We start from the raw sequence: 20,393 nt of genomic DNA, 5'->3' as shown, positions 1-20,393 counted from the left end.
AGTTTAACAGGGAATTTTTTTGTTGACCTTGAAGCATCGCTTCTTTACAAAATGGCGGAAAAAACGAATTTTTTTTTTCAATTTTCATCAACTTTTTTCTCGAAATCTATGGTCTTTAGAAAAAAATTCATAAAAACAAAAATGCCTTAGAATCGCTCGAGGAACATTCTCAAATTTTTTCAGAATTTTTTGAGACAATTTTTGATTTTCCGGGAAACTTGTGAAATGGAATTTTCAAAAAATGTCTCCAAAAATTCTGAAAAAATTTTAGGATGTTTCTCGAGTGCTTCTAAGACATTTTTGTTCTTATGAATTTTTTTCTAAAGTCCATAGATTTCGAGAAAAAAATTGATAAAGTTGAAAAAATAAAAATTCGTTTCGGCCGCTATGTTCTAAAAACCTATTGGTAAAAAACGATTTCTGTGCAAATTTTAGGAAGATATTTTTACTCTTAGCGTTACCCAGAGACTACGGCGTGGACGTGGTAAAATTCTGTCTCCTTTGGGGTGCTTTTTTCCCGTGAGTCCCCTTGCCTCTCACGTCTCGGGGTGCTTGTTTTCCGTGAGTCCCCTTGCCTCTCACTTATTCATACTTTTAGGTGTGCTTTTTTAGCCAACATTTATTGCAAATATTTAAATTACATGTTTTGCAGAAAATTCTTGTTCTTATTGGACAGTTTCCATTCGAACAAATCCTCAATTTGTCACTATTAGATCGTCCATGTGCTTTACTTTTGCGACTACTTTTTTGTAAGTAGTATTTGGCAATCGAAATAGTGAACTCTTTTATTCCAACTTTTTTCTTTCCATCGTTAGCAGCATTGAAAATTACAAGAGAATTAGTAATAGACGCCTGTATAAGTCTCATAAAAACTACCCATGTCCATTTTTTTGATCGTATACTTGGGAGTATGTCATTGCAATGTCCGTCATGCAGGTCAACACCTCCCATGAATTTGTTATATAGGTGAAAAGCTTGCGGAAAAGGTATTTCAATTTTAGATTTAGCCTCTGCGCTGTATCTTTTTGAAATAGATAGAGGATTGACACCTGCTGCAGTTGAAGCTATTGAGACGGGCTTCGAATCCATGATAGTAATGAAATTTATGCCACTGTTTACGTCGTGCTTCACCACATATGTCCCTCTTGGAGCTTTCTTATCAAGCACATTTTTTTCTTTGACTCGATTATCTCTGATAGTACCAGTGCATTTCAAACGCAATTTCTTCAAAAGTAATACCAAATCCATGTTCGTGAAGAAGTTGTCAAAGTACAGATGAAATTGAGAAATTTTGTTATAACTTATTATTTGAAAAAATGGTTGTAATAAATATAATACTACTCGTGAACCTAAAGCACATTTAGATAACTTATCTCCAATTTGAGAATTCTTGCCGCAATAAAGATCCAAATTCAGTAGATAGCCGTCCGAAGTACACAAGCCCCAAAATTTCAAACCAAATCTTATCGGTTTTCCTCAAATAAATTGTTTCAAAACAGTTTTTGCATAGGATTTGGCCATCATCTCATCAACGGATAGAGCAGTTCTCCATATTCCGAATTTCATGATGTTATTTTGAAAAAGTTTCAGTAGAGAACGAACGCGCCATCCTCGATCATTTGAATCTTTGTCTTTGTTTTTTGAAAACTTCAATTTAGATTTTGTGATTTCAAATTGTTGGCGAGACATTGCAGAAGAAACTACTTCATTAGATAAATACGGATCAGATGACCAGTAATCTCTCTGTGATTTTCTGGGATTGAATGTAGAAAAAATAACTATTCCAATAAAAGTATCAAGATCTTTCAATTTCAGATCATAACCATTGTCTTTACGCGCATCAATAATATATTTTTTCATTTCAATAGAAAAAAAGGTTTCAAACAATTGAAAAGGTTCGCTCCTACGTATTTTCTTTTTTTGCGATTCGGACAATAATACTTTATCTTCACAAGAATCAGGGTGTAACTTTTCACCCTCAATCCAAGTGAATTCATGACCTTTTTCAAGTTTATCTTGTTTTTCAGAATATTTTGCACGAGCTTTATTGTAAGTGATATTGGGTATTTCATGTTCGCAATCTGAATCAAAATCGGAACCAGAATCATCGGAACCTGAATAGTCAGGATCCGGAATCAATACGTTGCGTTCTGAATCACTATCTGAAGAATCTGATTCATATTCAGAAGATCTTACACGTTTCCGCGACATAATGTATGAAATTAATGATTTCGTTTATTTATCACTCATCCGTACGTACAAAAATACCAAAGAAGAGAACAAAAAAAGACGAATATTCATGAATACATGAGACCAAAAATTACGCTTATCTGCCGAAATGAAATGGAAATAAAGGATGAAATTTTTGTCGGAAACTATAAGTCTTTGAAAAAAGAATGAAAATAAGTTAGAATCATTCGAGCAATATTGTAAAATTTTTTCCGAGTTTTCGTAGACAGAACGTTTTTTTACCAATAGGTTTTCAAAACATCGGCCGAAACGAATTTTTATTTTTTCAACTTTATCAATTTTTTTCTCGAAATCTATGGACTTTAGAAAAAAATTCATAAGAACAAAAATGTCTTAGAAGCACTCGAGAAACATCCTAAAATTTTTTCAGAATTTTTGGAGACATTTTTGAAAATTCCATTTCACAAGTTTCCCGGAAAATCAAAAATTGTCTCAAAAAATTCTGAAAAAATTTGAGAATGTTCCTCGAGCGATTCTAAGGCATTTTTGTTTTTATGAATTTTTTTCTAAAGACCATAGATTTCGAGAAAAAAGTTGATGAAGATTGAAAAAAAAAATTCGTTTTTTCCGCCATTTTGTAAAGAAGCGATGGTTCAAGGTCAACAAAAAAATTCCCTGTTAAACTTCAACTCCCATGATCACCTTTGATCACGGTCGCAAGGTGATATCTTCACCGTAACACTTCGAAAAAAAATCCTAAAAATTTTTTTTTTCGAAAATTTAGGTGTTTTTTATGTTTCAATCGAGCATATCTCTTTTCCTGTGAGTTTTATCATGATTCTGGCAACGGATTCTGAAAGAGCATGCAATTTTACATCAGAATATGTGGTTCAAGAATTTTTTCAACGCCAATTACATAGGAAAAAATCACTTTGAAAACGTGCAAGAAATTTTGACATTTTGGACGTTAATGGGTTAATATAATAATATTTTATTATATGGGCATAACCTCCTCTACCTCCCCATCCTCTTTCTCCTCCCCTTCCACCCCACCCTCTTCCTCCTCTTCCTCCTCTTGCTCCTTGTCCTCTTCCTCTCCATCCACCACGCAATTGCGCCCAATGCGGCACGCCTTTCCACCACCATATTTGTTATCTGTAAAATAATGGAAAATGAATAATTTAATTTATTAAGAATTAAATAAAAGAAACATTTATGATAGTAAATTGACTGAAATGTGTGTGAACTCTTTACTACACAAATGAACACATTACCAAAGCGACACACAAATGGCAAATGAGAAAGAAAGATAGTATAAATGACTGGAGGAGAAATAATAAATAAATATATTGAATATTAATACTTACGGTGACGCGCCGGTATTATTTGCTGCTGCGGTTTTTGTTGCTGCTGCTGCGACTGTTGTTGCTGCTGCTGCTGTAGCTGTTGTTGCTGCTGCTGCCCCACCAGCTTTTGCACCAACTTTTCTAGCGCAGCGATGAGCTGATCGGTAATGGGAGCCACCTCAGCCATGGCGGCTAATTCCTCTTCCATTTCATCTAAGAAAAACAAATTAATTAAAAGAATATTTAAAATATAGAACGTGCTGGACGGTGAAAAAAGTTTACTTACTATCTAACAATAAATCGTCGCTCGACATTCTGAAAAATAAATTTATAAAATAAAACATGAATAAAAACTGTTAATTTAGTAATAACTGCGTTGTGTAAATTATGCTACAATATTACACAAGACATTTTGTACTTTTCAAATTTTACATTATATATTATGAAAAGTAAGAGTATACTTACGCTTCAAACGAACGAGTTAACTGCTCCATAAGTACTGAAATGTCACTGTAACAGAGCTACCTATAAGACCTGGGCTAAATAGCAATATTTTCATATCGAAATTGGTATAGTTTCTCACCAATTTAACATGTAAAGGTATATTAGAAAGAGTTAACCTTGATCATCAAATTATACAGTAAATAATTTGTCACCGGAAAATTAAAACCTCCCCGATCACGAATAAATTAAGAAATATTATATGTTACGTGTAACGGAATAAATGATGACAGTGGAACATATGAAAAGAGTTTTTTATTTAAAGTACTGCATCTGTGGATATCCTTAAAAACTATCGTATCTTCGTGTAAAATGTATGCTTCAAATTTAAAAAAAAATTGGTCATATGTAATAATACTGTGTAAATAAATGTACTTATTATTTCAGCTAATTCTTTATCGTTTATGACGAATTAATAAAAGAATTAGAGTTAGCCGAGAAAAGGCTGTTTTGCCCTTGCAACGCTAAGTGAGTCTTGTGGCGCAGGCGGTAGGATGGCAGATTGTCACGCGGTGGGCTCGGGTTCGATTCCTGGCAGAGACTTTTTTTTTCATTTTTTTGCATTACGGGGAGTTTTTTTTAATAACCATTAACTTATTGGAATCAATAATAAATATAAAAATGCATTTGTTAACAGATTAATACATAAACCTTGAGTTTCTTATAACTCAACCCATTTTATATTGTAAGAACGCATTTTATGCATTTATTATTAAATCTAATAAGTTAATGGCTGCATATAAGCATTTTATTAAAATTGAAAACTAATTTAGGAAAGTTTTAATTTCGGGCTGGGACCTTCGGTAATTTAACTTTTACCGAAGCATTAGGAAAAGGATTTTGTTTTGCATTGCGAGTCGCGTTTGGGGTAAACGTATTATAGAGTAAGAGAGGGGTCAGAGATTCGACATCGTTCCTTCTTGCTCCCGAGATCTACCGAAGATTATCGGAGAAGACTGATACACGTATGTACCGGTGGAAGAGGGTGCGTGCTACGACTGGGGAAGCATCTCACGAACATAGCAGGAGCTTTCTATGTGTGAGAGCTGCGCGCGCAGAGGACGGCATGGTGGGGAGAATGTTCTGTCCACGATCTGGCTTCACTGGCGCAGGGCCTTACCTGCTCCCGCCTCCCGCGGACCAGAGATGTTAACTTGTGGGAATTCGGTAACCCCACCACGCCGCCACTAGCTAGCACGCACACAGTGCAGCGGTGCATCGGTGAGCCGACCCCACTACTGTCGCCGCTCGCTGGTCACGTACACAGCTACAAGGGTACGTGCATGTCTCGGCTTTCGTCGCTGATGTTCGGTTAGTTCCGGTGGCGTATGAGTGCGAAAGGGAAGGATATACTTTTCTCGGACCTCTCTTTCGCTCTCTATTTCACCTATGTTTAGCCAACGAGCCGCGCGAAACTCCTTTTCCAAGGGTGTCGGCCGGCTCGATGCGCTCGTAAGAGAAATTTATTTTTTGACAATTATAATACATGAAAATTGTTAAATGTTACTATAATTTAACAATTATCCTCAAAATTGTAAAAAATTTTTGTATATAAAAAATTATTATGAGATGAAATAAAACTAACAAAGAAATAATATTATCTGTGTAACTAATTGAAAGAAAAAACCCTTATTATATTGCACAAAATGATCACTGAAGTGTGACATTTAACATTAATTAAATAAAAAATTATACGAGAATACATGAGATTGATTAATTTGAAAAACTGGTTAAAAATGAGGTAAAAACTCGACCATTTTCTTGCAACATCACTGTACCGATGGCGATTTGGATTTGCAAATATCACAAAATTGTCCAAAATTCATCAATTTCCTATGAAATGCAAAAATCTGACATAATTTCTATGATGAGAGCCTAATAAATGAAAATGTGGGGCGGCTAGGATGTTTCTTCGGTTACTTTCTTGTATGGTACACCTATAAGCGAATGAAATCTCCTAAAAAATATGCCAAAATAATGGCAGGAAATAAAATTGCGCCTTAATATTACAATGTCAAGAAATAGCTCAAACTAACAACTTTCAAACTTGTTTCATGCAAAATTTTAGTGTAGGAGGTACTTCCGCCTTGAAAATTTTGCAAATTCATGTATAATTGTTGATAAATAAATAATTATTGATCCAGAATGCACTTAAAATAAAGGATTATTAAAATTGAGTTTTACACTATGAGCTTTAAAAATCTGACTTTATTTCTATATTGAGAGGCAAATAATTCCGTTGGTCAAGCTTCTTGGCTCTTTTTTCGGCCATAATCTGGTGTAAAATGTCCGAATGAACAAATAGATGCTATAAATGATAACCAAATCATGTTGGAATCAAAAGTTGGCTTTCATAGCTATGTTGCAAAATCAAGGCTTGGAAAGGCTAAAATTGTCCATTTTCAAACTCATTTTCTACAAAATTGGAGCGTCGTAGCCGCTTCCGGTTGGATTTTTTTGCTATTTCAGGTATAATTGTCAGTAATAATAATAAAAATATCCTCTGATTGCATTGGAATTGAAAGATTCATGCAATTGAGTTTTACACTATGAGAATCAAAAATCTGACTTTAAGCACATATTGAGAGGCAAATAACTCAATTTCTCTTGCTTCTCGGCTCTTTTTTCGGCCATAATCTGGTCTAAAATATCCGAATGAACAAATAGATGCTATTAATCATCATCAAATCATGTCCGACTCTAATTCTAGTTCCCTAAGCTGTGCTGCAATATAGTGTTCTTGAATGGCTGAAATGTAGGTCTTCAAATCATCATATCTAAATTAACGGTCTCTACGAGGTGGCTCCTTCTGTGAAGTAAAATAGGAGTAAGGGTTTATGAAATAAATAGAGGTGTGAAATATATTTTATTTTTTTTTTATTTAATTATAATACACAAAATAACCCGCAGGACGGGAATTGCTGCGCTGTCTGGGGTATTCTTCCCTGACCCGGCTATGATAGTAGCGCCTACTATTTCCCCTACTAGAAGCTCGAGCTGTAACAGAAAAAAGGAAAACATTCTTAGATTAGATACCATTGTAATAAATAATCTAATTCTTTATATAACTAATAGGAAAGGAAAGGTTCTGTAAATGGAAAAGATGAAATGCCTAACTACACTTAAGATTCTTCATGCTTACGTATATAGCCGGGTCTCGCCGCCTGAGTGGCAGGCACGAACGCTTGCACTGCCACTTGTTGTTGCTGCTGTTGCTGCAGCTGCTGCTGCGGCTGCTGTTGTTGCTGCTGCGGCTGCAGTTGTTGCTGCTGCGGCTGTTGTTGTTGCTGCGGCTGCAGTTGCTGCTGCTGCTCCAGCGCCTTCAACCGCTCCTGAATTTGGTGGAGGAGAACCCCGTTCTCCTCCACCCGCTCCAGGATGGTATGAAGGAGATCCTTCGTACTTTCTGTAACAGATAATCATTAAAAAAAAATTATTATTTGCAACATACTTTTCTAAAAAGTTCGTTTTCACTCACCATTCCTATTGGGCAAAGGTTCGGCCATGATTCTGTAACAAACAAAAAGAATTGAAATTATTGTATGAAGGAAAAGGTTTTTGTATTCCATAATGAGACAATCACAATTGAGAATGTAGATTGAGAAAAATGTAAAAAATGTATTTAATACTGTTGAAAGTACTTTCATTATCCTTCCCTTGCTGTTGCTGCTGGCGAGGCGACCAAGTTGATCCGTCGGGATTTAAGATACGAGTGAGGTACCAACGAAGTTCGTCTTCACCAAATCACCACAATACTTTTCAAATTAAATGTACAAGGTGTCCTATTGGTTTTCTAATACAATTATTACATGAGAACCTATTATTGTTGGAGATATTATTTCGCATGATTAGTTGCTTTATTCTATTTGCCATCTTTATTATTTACTGTATACCCTGTGTATTATATACAAGTTCTATTACATTACAGTAACCGTAACTTTAAAATCGAGAAGGAACTGATTTGGAATTCTTCTTAATGCGATATAAATTAAATTTCTAATTTCCGATACTGAAATGAATTAAATATTACTTACATTTAACAATATTTTAATTATTTCATGAAAATCTTTATGAAAAAAATGACTACGGCAGTGGGATTCGAACCCACGTCCTACGGTACAGATGTCTGACGCCTTACCCACTACACCATAAGGCTCCATTGGATAGTTAAAACTTTATCGTCTATATAATCTAAACGATAATGCGTAAATATTTTATATGCTTTAATAAAATATTATTTGGTAGTTAGGCTAAAAGAATTTGTTATTAATTGAATTATTTATTAATTCAATTTATTACTAATAGCTTGTTGGCTATTTATATCGGAAATTTTTAATTTTCTGGGGAAGTCGTATAGTGGGTGAGTGGATAGCGCATAAGAATGCTGATCCTGTTGTCACAGGTTCGATTCCCAGTGAAACTATCAGTTTTTTTTAATGCCAACTAATTAATTATCCGTCAGGTCATCAACCCTACATTACAAATCATTGAACCTTACCCCATTTCTGCTTTTATTTGTACACAATTTAATAAATGTATAAAAGTATATGAAGCCGTTGTATCTTGGGCATTTGCCTTAAAGCTATTAATTTGTCAAGTTCGGATTAATTGACAGTTTCGTGATATAAAGTGATTAAAGTGATAGGAAGAGTGGAAAATGTCTTCCAGTGAAAATAGCCCGGTATCAAAAAAGACTAGAATGTCTTCCAATCCGCAAAAGAGAAAAAGCAGCCACAAGAAGAAATTTCAATATCATTGGTATGATTTGAATCCATCTTGGATAAAGTGGGCAAAGCCGATACCTGATGACAGTAGTAAGTTTCACTGTTTAATTTGCGATAAAGTTTTAAATTGCGGTTATTCGGAAATTCAGAAACATGAATCCTCCAGCATTCACGTGCAAAATGCTGTTCAATTTTTAAATCGGCATATTCCGCAAGGCTCCAGTAGCTCATCTAATTCCGCAGAATTTTCGACGGAAAAAGAATTTGATTTTCTTGAACGCGTTAAAATAGCGGAAATAAGATTGTCAACGTGTTTTGTAGAACATAATATCCCGTATATAGCAAGTTCCGCAATGGTTAATATGTTTAAACATATAGGCAAGGAACCAGAAGTACTACAAGCCATAACATTAGGACGTGTAAAATTATCAAAAATTATAACTAATGTGGTTTGTCGCGAAGAAACACAAAGTCTCACGGAAATGTTACAAAATACAAAATTCTCGGTATTTGTTGATGAGACTTCAGATTTAACGAATGAAAAATGGTTTTCAATAATGGTTCGGTATATTGAACCTGCGTCATTGCAAATTCAAACACGTCTATTGCAATTAATAAATCTTGACGCAAGAGATTGTTCGGCCGAAAAGTTATTTTCCGCGTTTAATAATGAAATGGTAAAAAAACAAATACCATTAAGCCAAATATTAGCAATAGCCTGTGACAATGCATCTGTTATGATCGGTAGAAATTCGTATTTTCGAACGAAAATATTAGAAAAGAATGCAAATATAATAACGTTTCCATGCATATGTCATTTATCGTCACTCGTTGCTTCCGCTGCTTGTAAAGAGCTACCTTCATTCCCGGAAGAATTTGTGAAGAAAATTGTTAATTTCGTGAGCGGAAGCCCTAAACGGACGGCAATATTTCGGGAATTTCAAAGGTGTTTTGCAGGAAAAATAACAAATTTGTTGAAGCATGCCGAAACTCGATGGCTTACTCGCTATAAATGTATTGATCGTGTACTAGAATATTGGGATGTTCTAAATAACTTTCTATTAGAACAATCCTCAGAAAATAATATGCAAGCCTATGAATTGCACCAATGTATGCAGAACGCTGGAACTAAAGCGTATTTGTATTTTCTGCATTTTATTTTAAATAAGTTCAATACTTTTAATGCCGAGTTTCAAGCACGCGAAACAAAACTGCATTTATTGCAGCCAAAATCGGTTGAAATTTTAATTTTTATTTTAAGAAATTTCATGAAACCTGCATTATTGAAGTTTTGCATAGCTCAAGCAAATTTCTGTGATATTAATTTTTCCAAGGATATTAATATTATTCCGTTGGAAGATATAAACGTAGGATATGATTGTGAAGAATATCTGCAAGACCAAAAGAGTAAAGAAACGTTAACACAAATGCAAGTTCATGATATTAAAAAGAATTGTTTAAAACTTTTAGTAAAAGCTGCTGACGAAATTCGTAACCGTTTCCCAATACATGATGAGTTTTATAAAAATTTTACAGTTCTTGATAACGAGAACTCACATTTTAACTCAGATAGAGAATCATCGGCTGCAGCATTATTAAAAATTGGCAATACATTTGGTATAAAAAATGACATAGAGCTAAAAAAAGAATGGTTTTCTTTATTTAACGATGAGTCAGCAGATCAGAAATATAAATGGTCTAGACTTTCCTTCGATGACATGTGGATAAAAATTTCGCAAACTAAATGTGAAAGGAAGGAAAAATATCCTTTGTTGAAATTACTATCGTGTATAGTACGGTCACTTCCACATTCGAATGCAGAAGCAGAACGGTGCTTTTCAATAATTTCTGATGTCAAAACGAAAAAAGAAATCGTATAAGTTCTGCTACTTTAAATGCAATTTGCGTCATTAAAAATTATTTGAAATGTACAAATCATGATAGCATTACAATGCCAATAAATAAAAAACACATAAAATTAACTGAAAAAGATAATTTATACGCAAGAAGTTACGTCGAAAATAAGGTAACTCTTACAATTCATGGATACACAAATGACGATGATGATATTGATGGTGATTTTGATGTCGAAGTACTTTACGATTATTGAAGGAATGTCTGACGGATTCGACAATTATAAAATCGAGTGAAACTATGTCTGACGGATTCGACAATTATAAAATCAAGTGAAAAAATGTCTGACGGATTCGACAGTCAAAGAAAATACGTAAAATTGACCGAAAAAATACGTAAACCGCGAAAGGAGGGTTTTTTAGTGGGTAGGCGCTGTCAGAAGAACCATGTAGTTCGAACTTAATAAGTATATTAATTCGACACAAGCATGGAGATGGTGAGTCCCACACTATTAAGTATACGGCTAAAATACATATTCATTCCAACAATTGAACTTACATTACACAACTGTTTTATAACTTTTTGTGTAATGAAATAACACAATAGGAAGAAATGTATGTTTCCGTAATACTAACGGCCGTATTCATAGTCGGTCCTTAAGGCAGTACTCTCGGTAGATGGTTAGTCAAACGAATGTTAACTGCATTTGACTTGAGCAGTATTTTGATCTGGCAACGTTGCATTGTTGTTGAATTCTATATATATATTTATATATATACAATAACATCAACTGACATCAAGTTCGCTTGTTTCGTGTATTAATGGATAACCTGAATATGTCGGTATCGGAGTTTAAAGAGAAAAAAATAAATTCCAAGTTTTTTTTTTGGAAGAATAAGAGAGTAACGGAAAAAGTTTTCAAGAAAAGATGTCAGCAAGTGAAAAAGTAAAATTGTACTACAAAAATTGTTTAATTATTTAAATAAATAAATTAATGTATACAGTGTAAATCCAGATTTATAAGTATTTTTTGCGAAAATGTATAAGTATGTTCAAGAAAATTTAATTGTTATTGTTAAACCGGTTCTGTCTTTTAATAAACTAACTTTTAAAAAAAATTAATTTTTATTTTTTCTATTTCTGAAAATATTACTGCTGACTCTGTCTATGTTGTAACAATCGTATTGCATTTGAAATAGCGCGCGCTACCTAACTACCTTTGCGACGTTGCCACATTGTTTTAGTAAACGGTTCGGTACACATGTCATTGACGTAAATTTTGTTCTTCATATATTTATTTCTTATGTTATACTCTCCAAATACTTATTTTTAAGTACCCAAAATGTTCATTATTGATTTAACTCATATTCTGCAAAATTTTATTCAATCCTCAACCGTCAGTCTTCTACAATTAAGTATTAAAGCAAAATGGACTGATTTATGAAAATTGAAATGTTTAAAACTTTTTTCTTAAGCTCCAAAGGTTCATCAAAATTTAACTGAATATTATTCTGCATAATATCTACCTATATACCAAGTTTCAACATTTTATGAACCGTCAATCATTTTTCAAGAGTACTCCCTTAAGGAGCTCCTTAGATTAAGGACGCCTTATTCACTAGGCAAGGAATGAACCAATCACAATGGGAATAGCGATGACTCTTTCATTGTGATTGGTTGATTGTTTTATGCTACAGTCGGCTCAATACTACTTTAGTATACTTTAATTAGATATAGATATAATTTTTTGCTTCCTTATTTTAAGGAAGGTCTGAGGCTTCCTTGAGGATGGGATTCCTTTACTTACAATTTTTTATGCCGTTTGGTTGGCTGCATTGCTATATAGGCATAATTTGCTATAGTATATTACTGTTATACAGTGTGTGTCATAGCTGACAGCCACTGACAGCTGTCAAATGGTGCGGTTAACCTTTATTTTCGAATCGTAAACAAGAATAATATTTTCGGAAAACGATTGCGGAAAAGAAGAAAGAATTTTAGTAAATAACGGAGTAAGAAAAATATATCAAATGAGTATTAATTAATATCAAAACATAAAAATTATTGTAAATTTTTAAGGAAATATACTTTTTGATTATTTTATTTTTGTTACAGGTGAAATTCTGTTCCTGATGAGTTTCAATTAAGGAAAAAAGTACTTATAGACCAATAAATGAAAAAGCATTAAATTATAAAGCATTTCTGTGTAGTCCAGTCATTTCAATAATTTAGACATAATGTTATAACAGTGAATGTGTAAGCGATTGGTGTATATACAATCAAGTTTTATCGTAAATTAGTAATGATGTACGTTAATGTTTTGATTGCTACTTTTATAAATTAAAACTAGTTCAAGTAACCTAATATTTATATTTCTTCCCTTATTCCAAATTCTATATACACATAGTACGTAATTGCATATTCTCATATTAGTCATATATTCTTTAAATTACTAACAAAATTACTACAATTTTATATTTTTAGGGCATAACTGTTTCTTGCAATGATTTTTATTATTCGATCAATGTAAGACAAGTTGCATTGGGTTTCTGCTAATGTTTTATTGATCCACCACATCCTTCCACATCTTGTGTGACATTTATTTGGCTCTGTTGCACTATTTTCTTCTAGTCTATAACATATAACATTAATTTTGTAATCATTTATACATACACACAGATCTGATAATACTGCTGATCTGCAATTATTTTTGTAATAGTTGAAATGATTGTTAAACCATTATCTTCTTTAATTTGTAAAATGGACATTTGAATGATACTATTAAAATTTGTCATCTTTTCTGAGAGATATGTTCTCATAATACTTGTGAAAATAAAGTTCTTTAAAAGGTATTTGTATACTGCTGAGTTCATCTTGTTTTTAGCTTCAAATAGTTTTCCCACTACACGCATAGATATCGATTTTGAATATAGAATACTTATTTCATTACATCTATTATGATGTTGTTAGGATTGATAGAAAGACATATCAATTCTTTGAAAATGATATAATATATATCTAGTAAAAAGATAAATTAAGATTTTAGAACAAATGAATTTCACATACAAATAGAAGTAACAAAATATGTATCATATATTGAGGATGGATATCCAAATGTGAAGTTGGATAATTATTTGAAGCTAAAAACAAGAAGCATTCAGCAGTACATTTAAATGTATTGGAGAACAACATCCTCTCAAATGTAAAGAGAAGATATCCTATGGAAGAGGTGCCAAACATTATAAGCACAATATTCAAGTGTCCATTTTTCAAATTTAACAGAACAATGGTTTACCAATCATCTTAATATTTATAAAATCAGTTAGTTAATAGAATAGCCATATCCAAGTGTATTTAAAAATAGCACAAAAATTTTGGTATATGTTGAAAACTTGAAAAAGGGATTAACAAGGAAAATAGATGTCATACAAGATGTGTGGAAAGATGTGGTGGATCAATTAGCCATTTGCAGAAACCCTTTGCAATTTGTCTTACATTGATCGAATAATAAAAATCATTGCAACAAACAGTTATGCTCTACAAATATAAAATTATGGTAATTTTATTAGTAAATTAAAGAATATCTGACTAATATGAGAATATGTAATTACGTACTATGTGTATATAGAATTTGGATTAAGGAAAGAAATATAAATGATAGGTTAATTGAACTAGTTCTAATTTATAAAAGTAGCAATCAAAACATTATCGTACATCATTACCAATTTACACAATAAAACTTGATTGTATATACACCAATCGCTTACACATTCACTGTTATAACATTATGTCTAAATTATTGAAATGACTGGGCTACACAGAAATGCTTTATAATTTAATGCTTTTTCATTTATTGATCTATAAGTACTTTTTTCCTTCATTGAAGCTCATCAGAAACAGGATTTCATCTGTAACAAAAATAAAATAATCAAAAAGTATATTTCCTTAAAAATTTACAATAATTTTCATGTTTTGTTATTAATTAATACTCATCTGATGTTTTTTCTTCTCTGTTATTTACTAAAATCCTTTCTTCTTTTCCGCAATCGTTTTCCGAAAATATTATTCTTGTTTACAATTAAAAATTAAGGTTAACCGCGCCATTTGACAGCTAAGGACTAACTCCATTTTGCTACAGTTAAAATTCCCTAGATAAGGAGTCCTTAATCTAAGGAGCTCCTTAAGGACCGACTATGAATACGGCCGTAAGTGTGCCAGGATGCATTTTTCCCTTAAAAAAAAAAAAAAAAAAAAAAAACACTGCAACAATTTTCAATTAAAAATTGTTTTCATTTTTCCAATAGGAAATATTTCATGGAACACGAAGAGAAATTCAACAAGCCTTATTCGCTGAGTATGGAGATTCAGAGAGACTTTTGATTCTCATAGGGTAAAATTCAATTTCAATAAACTTACCATTTCAGAGCTTTCAGAGGGTATTTTTATTATTATTACTGACAATTATACCTGAAATAGCAAAAAAATCTAACCGGAAGCGGCTACGACACTCCACTTTCCCATTAAATGTGTTTGAAAATGGACAATTTTAGCCATTTCTAGGCTTGATTTTGCAACGCAGCTATGAAAGTCAACTTTTGATTCCAATATGATTTGGTGATCATTTATAGCATCTATTTGTTCATTCAGACATTTTACACCAGATTATGGCCGAAAAAAGAGCCGAGAAGCAAGAGAAATTGAGTTATTTGCCTCTCAATATGTGCTTAAAGTCAGATTTTTGATTCTCATAGGGTAAAATTCAATTTCAATAAACTTACCATTTCAGAGCTTTCAGAGGGTATTTTTATTATTATTACTGACAATTATACCTGAAATAGCAAAAAAATCCAACCGGAAGCGGCTACGACGCTCCAATTTTGTAGAAAATGAGTTTGAAAATGGACAATTTTAGCCTTTCCAAGCCTTGATTTTGCAACATAGCTATGAAAGCCAACTTTTGATTCCAACATGATTTGGTTATCATTTATAGCATCTATTTGTTCATTCGGACATTTTACACCAGATTATGGCCGAAAAAAGAGCCAAGAAGCTTGACCAACGGAATTATTTGCCTCTCAATATAGAAATAAAGTCAGATTTTTAAAGCTCATAGTGTAAAACTCAATTTTAATAATCCTTTATTTTAAGTGCATTCTGGATCAATAATTATTTATTTATCAACAATTATACATGAATTTGCAAAATTTTCAAGGCGGAAGTACCTCCTACACTAAAATTTTGCATGAAACAAGTTTGAAAGTTGTTAATTTGAGCTATTTCTTAACATTGTATTTTACATTGTAATATTAAGGCGCAATTTTATTCCCTGCCATTATTTTGGCATATTTTTTAGGAGATTTCATTCGCTTATAGGTGTACCATACAAGAAAGTAACCGAAGAAACATCCTAGCCGCCCCACATTTTCATTTATTAGGCTCTCATCATAGAAATTATGTCAGATTTTTGCATTTCATAGGAAATTGATGAATTTTGGACAATTTTGTGATATTTGTAAATCCAAATCGCCATCGGTACAGTGATGTTGCAAGAAAATGGTCGAGTTTTTACCTCATTTTTAACCAGTTTTTCAAATTAATCAATCTCATGTATTCTCGTATAATTTTTTATTTAATTAATTTTAAATGTCACACTTCAGTGATCATTTTGTGCAATATAATAAGGGTTTTTTCTTTCAATTAGTTACACGGATAATATTATTTCTTTGTTAGTTTTATTTCATCTCATAATAATTTTTTATATACAAAAATTTTTTACAATTTTGAGGATAATTGTTAAATTATAGTAACATTTAACAATTTTCATGTATTATAATTGTCAAAAAATAAATTTCTCTTACGAGCGCATCGAGCCGGCCGACATCCTTGGAAAAGGAGTTTCGCGCGGCTCGTTGGCTAAACTTAGGTGAAATAGAGAGCGAAAGAGAGGTCCGAGAAAAGTATATCCTTCCCTTTCGCACTCATACGCCACCGGAACTAACAGAACATCAGCGACGAAAGCCGAGACATGCACGTACCCTTGTAGCTGTGTACGTGACCAGCGAGCGGCGACAGTAGTGGGGTCGGCTCACCGATGCACCGCTGCACTGTGTGCGTGCTAGCTAGTGGCGGCGTGGTGAGGATACCGAATTCCTACAAGTTAACATCTCTGCCCTGACACACGTAGTTTAGATGTCAAGGGTGACACATAGTTCCCAGGATTTCCCCCGCCGCCGATACTGATTCTGCGACAGAGCAGCAGCCGCCGCATACGTTAATAAAAAGAAGACGTGCGATTAAGTGCGACGACTGCCACCCTGCCACCAACCCATACCGGACAGCGGAGATTACCATCCCTTCGGGCCAGTGTCAAGGGCGAGAAAGAGAGAGAGAGGCGAGAGCGAGAGCGAGAGAGAAATACAAGAAAGAGAGAGAGAAGAAAGCCTGCCAATTGTAAGCAGAAATTAGGGTGATTATTCTTTTTGTGATAAAGTCCAGTGACGTCCCGGTGTGTGCTAGGGCTTTAGGGCTCGTAGCACCGAACGGTTTTATAGGGAACCGCTGGCCCGGCTCACCTATCACGGGTAAGCGGGCAACCTAGCGGAGTGGTCATTCCGTCGGACCAGTAACGAACGTCATAGTGTGTAAAAGCGCGAATTAGTAAAAGTGATCGCGATTACATCAATTCGTTGTGCGTTTGACCGTTGACAGGATCGTTCCCTTGAGTTGGTTCAAGGCCGCGGACTTAGTACAGTCATTGTGAGGACTCGCGACTTAGACTCCCAAATATAAACAATCCGGGTCGTGGTGTGATCGAGTACGTGGGAACTTAGTGAGTGCGAATAACTGTCGAGGGACGCGCATGCGCGAGGATAGGGACTTATCCGCGTAGTAGTTAACTTAGGAATCCGCCGGTGGCGCGCAGGTACCGCGCGACTCGGTGTGGACCGTCGCGACCGCCGACTAGTGGCTCGAGCGCGGGGTTAGCTACTTCGTCATCGGGGCTTCAGCCGCGTTCGTACCACTTAGGCCGCGTCCACATTTAGGACCTAGCGTAACACCCCAATACCGTGTAAAGAGAACCGGGTATTGTATTGAGCACAGACTTTATAATAAAGAGAGTTAACTAAAGCTGAGGAATTATTGTATTAGCACCCCTTCCCCTATATTCGCGTACGAGGGTTAGAACCCCCTCTGTATAAATAAATATTCGGGTATTATAAACAAATTTACATCGAAGGCGCCCGGGTCTTGTAGGAAGTCGCCTATTGGGACGCGAACAAGATCGGTGAGGGATCAATTCTCCGTCCCGTTCTACGCTATCCCTCGGGATAGACAGTAGCGTCAAAATGGTGACACTGCTTCTTAGGAAGATATGTGGCATGATCCAGTCTCCTATTCTTTGAGATAACGAAGCCAGCGAAGGCGCGCTGCTCTGCAGGTGAATAGTAGGGTGTGAGGATGAAGCCGGAGTGTGTTTGACGGCGAGTTGACATTGTCCTTGTCAAAGTCGGAAAGCTCCTATAGTTAGTCCTAGGGAGGTATAGGGGTTATCGCCCCTAGGCCTGCGGACTCACCCCCGATCAGAACGGGATCCCTACTGTGTTGGTTTTTGATACATCTATGTCTAATAAGAAAAATTTAAAAAGACAATCGCATTTGGGAGAAAATCTAGATGAATGTATTGTGTGACGCTAATGTCTATCCCGTGGGATAGGGTAGAAGGGAAGGGAGGAGTGATCTCTCACCGATCGCGTTCTCGTCCCAATAAGCGACTTCCTACAAGACCCGGGCGCTTTCCATGTACTATTGATAGAAAACCGAATATTTATTTTAACAGAGGGGGTTCTAACCCTCGTACGCGAATTGAATGGATGAGGTGCTAATAATAATACGTTTCCAAATTCGGTTAAATTCTCTTTGTTACAAACTTCGTAACCAGCATAATACAATACTCTATCCAACACGATTTAATTATGCCAACGTGAAGTCCCTAATGTGGGCGCGGCCTAAGTTGTGCGAACGCGGCTGAAGTCCCAATGACGTGGTAGCTAATCTCGCGCTCGAGTCACTAGTCGGCGTTCACAACGGAATCTACCGAGTTGCGCGGTACCCTGTGCGCTACTGGTCGATTCCTGAGCCAACTACTACGCGACACTATGCGGACGAGTCCCTATTCTCGTGCGTGCGCGGTACTCGACGGTTATTCGCACTCACTAAGTTCCCGCGTACTAGATCAAAACAACGACCCGTATTGTTTGAGTTCTGAATCTAAGGTCGCGAATCCTCACGGAAATTGTACTAAGTCCGTGGCCTTGAACCGACTCAAGAGAACGATCACGTCAACAGTCAAACACTCAATGAACTTATGTAATCGCGAACACTCTGTTAATTCGCGTCTCTACACACTATGATTTTCGTTATAGGTCCGACGGAATGACCACTCCGCTATGTTATCCGCTTACCCTTGAAAGGTGAGCAGGGCCAGCGGTTCCCTATAGAACCGATCGGTGCTACGAGCCCTAAATCCCCTAGCACACCCCGGGACGTCACAGGAGTTTTCCACACACAAATATTCATCCTTAATTCAGCTTATAAGGCTGGCTTTTCTCTCTCTCTCTCTCTCTGTCTCTGTCTCCTTCTCCTTCTCACCCTTGATGCAGGCCCGAAGGGCTGGTATTCCCCACTGTCCGATATGGGTTCGCGACAGGGCGGCAGTCGTCGCACGTAAGTTCTGCACTTTACTGTTCGTATGCGGCGGCTGCTGCTCTGCTGCGGATAGGTTTCGGCGGCGGGGAACTCCTTCCTACGAACTGTCACTTTGGACCTCCAAACTACGTGTGGCGGGGCAGCTCGCGGGAGCAGGTAAGGCCCTGCGCCTGTCCGGCCGCCGCCCCTCTACACCCACGCGCGATATTAGGAAGCCGAAAAGTTATCGATCCTTGTGCGAAACAATGTCCCAAGTCGGCCTCCGAACCTGTGGTCAGAAGGGAAGGTTTTTTGTTCTTGAAATAAAATTGTTAAAACACAGTTTAATGGGAAAATAAGAGATTTATTCAATAAATAATATGGTACAAAATTTACAAAAATATATACAATAAAACCGCTATACTTAATTATAGACTTCCTAGGGAATTTGTTGTAGTCAACTTCTAGGGAATTTCGGTTGACGAAGATTCCCATGAACCATAGAGACTAAAATTCCCCGGAAAGGAACGTGAACTTAAAAACTCCCGGATTGGACAATTTTCCCTGGGGTACTCCCCAGTAAAATCCCCAGCCTCGGGAGGAAGCGGATGTGGAGAAGTGGTTTTGGGGAAGGGGAAGTCCCCTTACCCCTCAGCCGCCTTCTCCAAGAGCTCCAGTGGCTCCGAGCCACCACAATCCCTAGGGTGAGTCTACCCCTCCCACTACCCGACTCTTTTCGATAGCCCTGGATTGAGGGTCGGAACACTGGGTCCAAGGTAGTCCTCGGAGGCAGTGTGAAGGGGAAGGAGAGGGTTCAATTCCTCCCGGGAAGTCCCCAGAGATATCTCCCTTAGGAGGGAGGAGATTGCCGCAGAGGGGAAGTCCCCTCTTGGTAGGCGGTGGGTGGTTGGTGATACTTATCAAAGTGATTCACCAGAAGAGATCGCCGGTGGAGGCGCTCGTTGGATGGCCGGTGGAGGCGCTGCCGTTGAGGCGTCAAAAGATTGCCGATGAGGCGTCAAAAGTTGCTGCGGTTGCTGCTGGTTGAGCAGCTATTGAGCCAGTTTGGAGGTGCGATGGGTCCTTATCAAGG

The 20,393-nt window shown here is 36.0% G+C and overlaps 3 protein-coding genes across 3 annotated transcripts in view; 2 read left to right on the top strand and 1 right to left on the bottom strand.

The window, feature by feature from the left end:
- Positions 1-20,393, top strand: part of trol (terribly reduced optic lobes) — a 668,955-nt gene that overhangs the window by 503,790 nt on the left and 144,772 nt on the right. The window lies entirely within an intron of this gene.
- Positions 3,185-7,543, bottom strand: LOC136779507 (putative uncharacterized protein DDB_G0294196). The gene is made up of 4 exons (XM_066737130.1): positions 7,516-7,543; positions 7,180-7,443; positions 3,558-3,749; positions 3,185-3,345 (listed from the first exon to the last, which is right to left on the bottom strand). Exons 1-4 carry the CDS (start codon positions 7,541-7,543, stop codon positions 3,185-3,187), a joined length of 645 nt encoding a protein of 214 aa, XP_066593227.1.
- Positions 8,695-10,641, top strand: LOC136779506 (protein FAM200C-like). Its single transcript, XM_066737128.1, has one exon. The coding sequence runs from the start codon at positions 8,695-8,697 to the stop codon at positions 10,639-10,641; it is 1,947 nt and encodes a 648-aa protein (XP_066593225.1).

The sequence above is a fragment of the Prorops nasuta genome, unplaced genomic scaffold, assembly GCF_024137725.1.
Source record: "Prorops nasuta isolate Cenicafe-Biocafe unplaced genomic scaffold, Cenicafe_Pnas_1.2 PNAS00017, whole genome shotgun sequence".
Taxonomy (NCBI): domain Eukaryota; kingdom Metazoa; phylum Arthropoda; class Insecta; order Hymenoptera; family Bethylidae; genus Prorops; species Prorops nasuta.
This window is presented reverse-complemented; position numbering and strand designations above follow the sequence as displayed.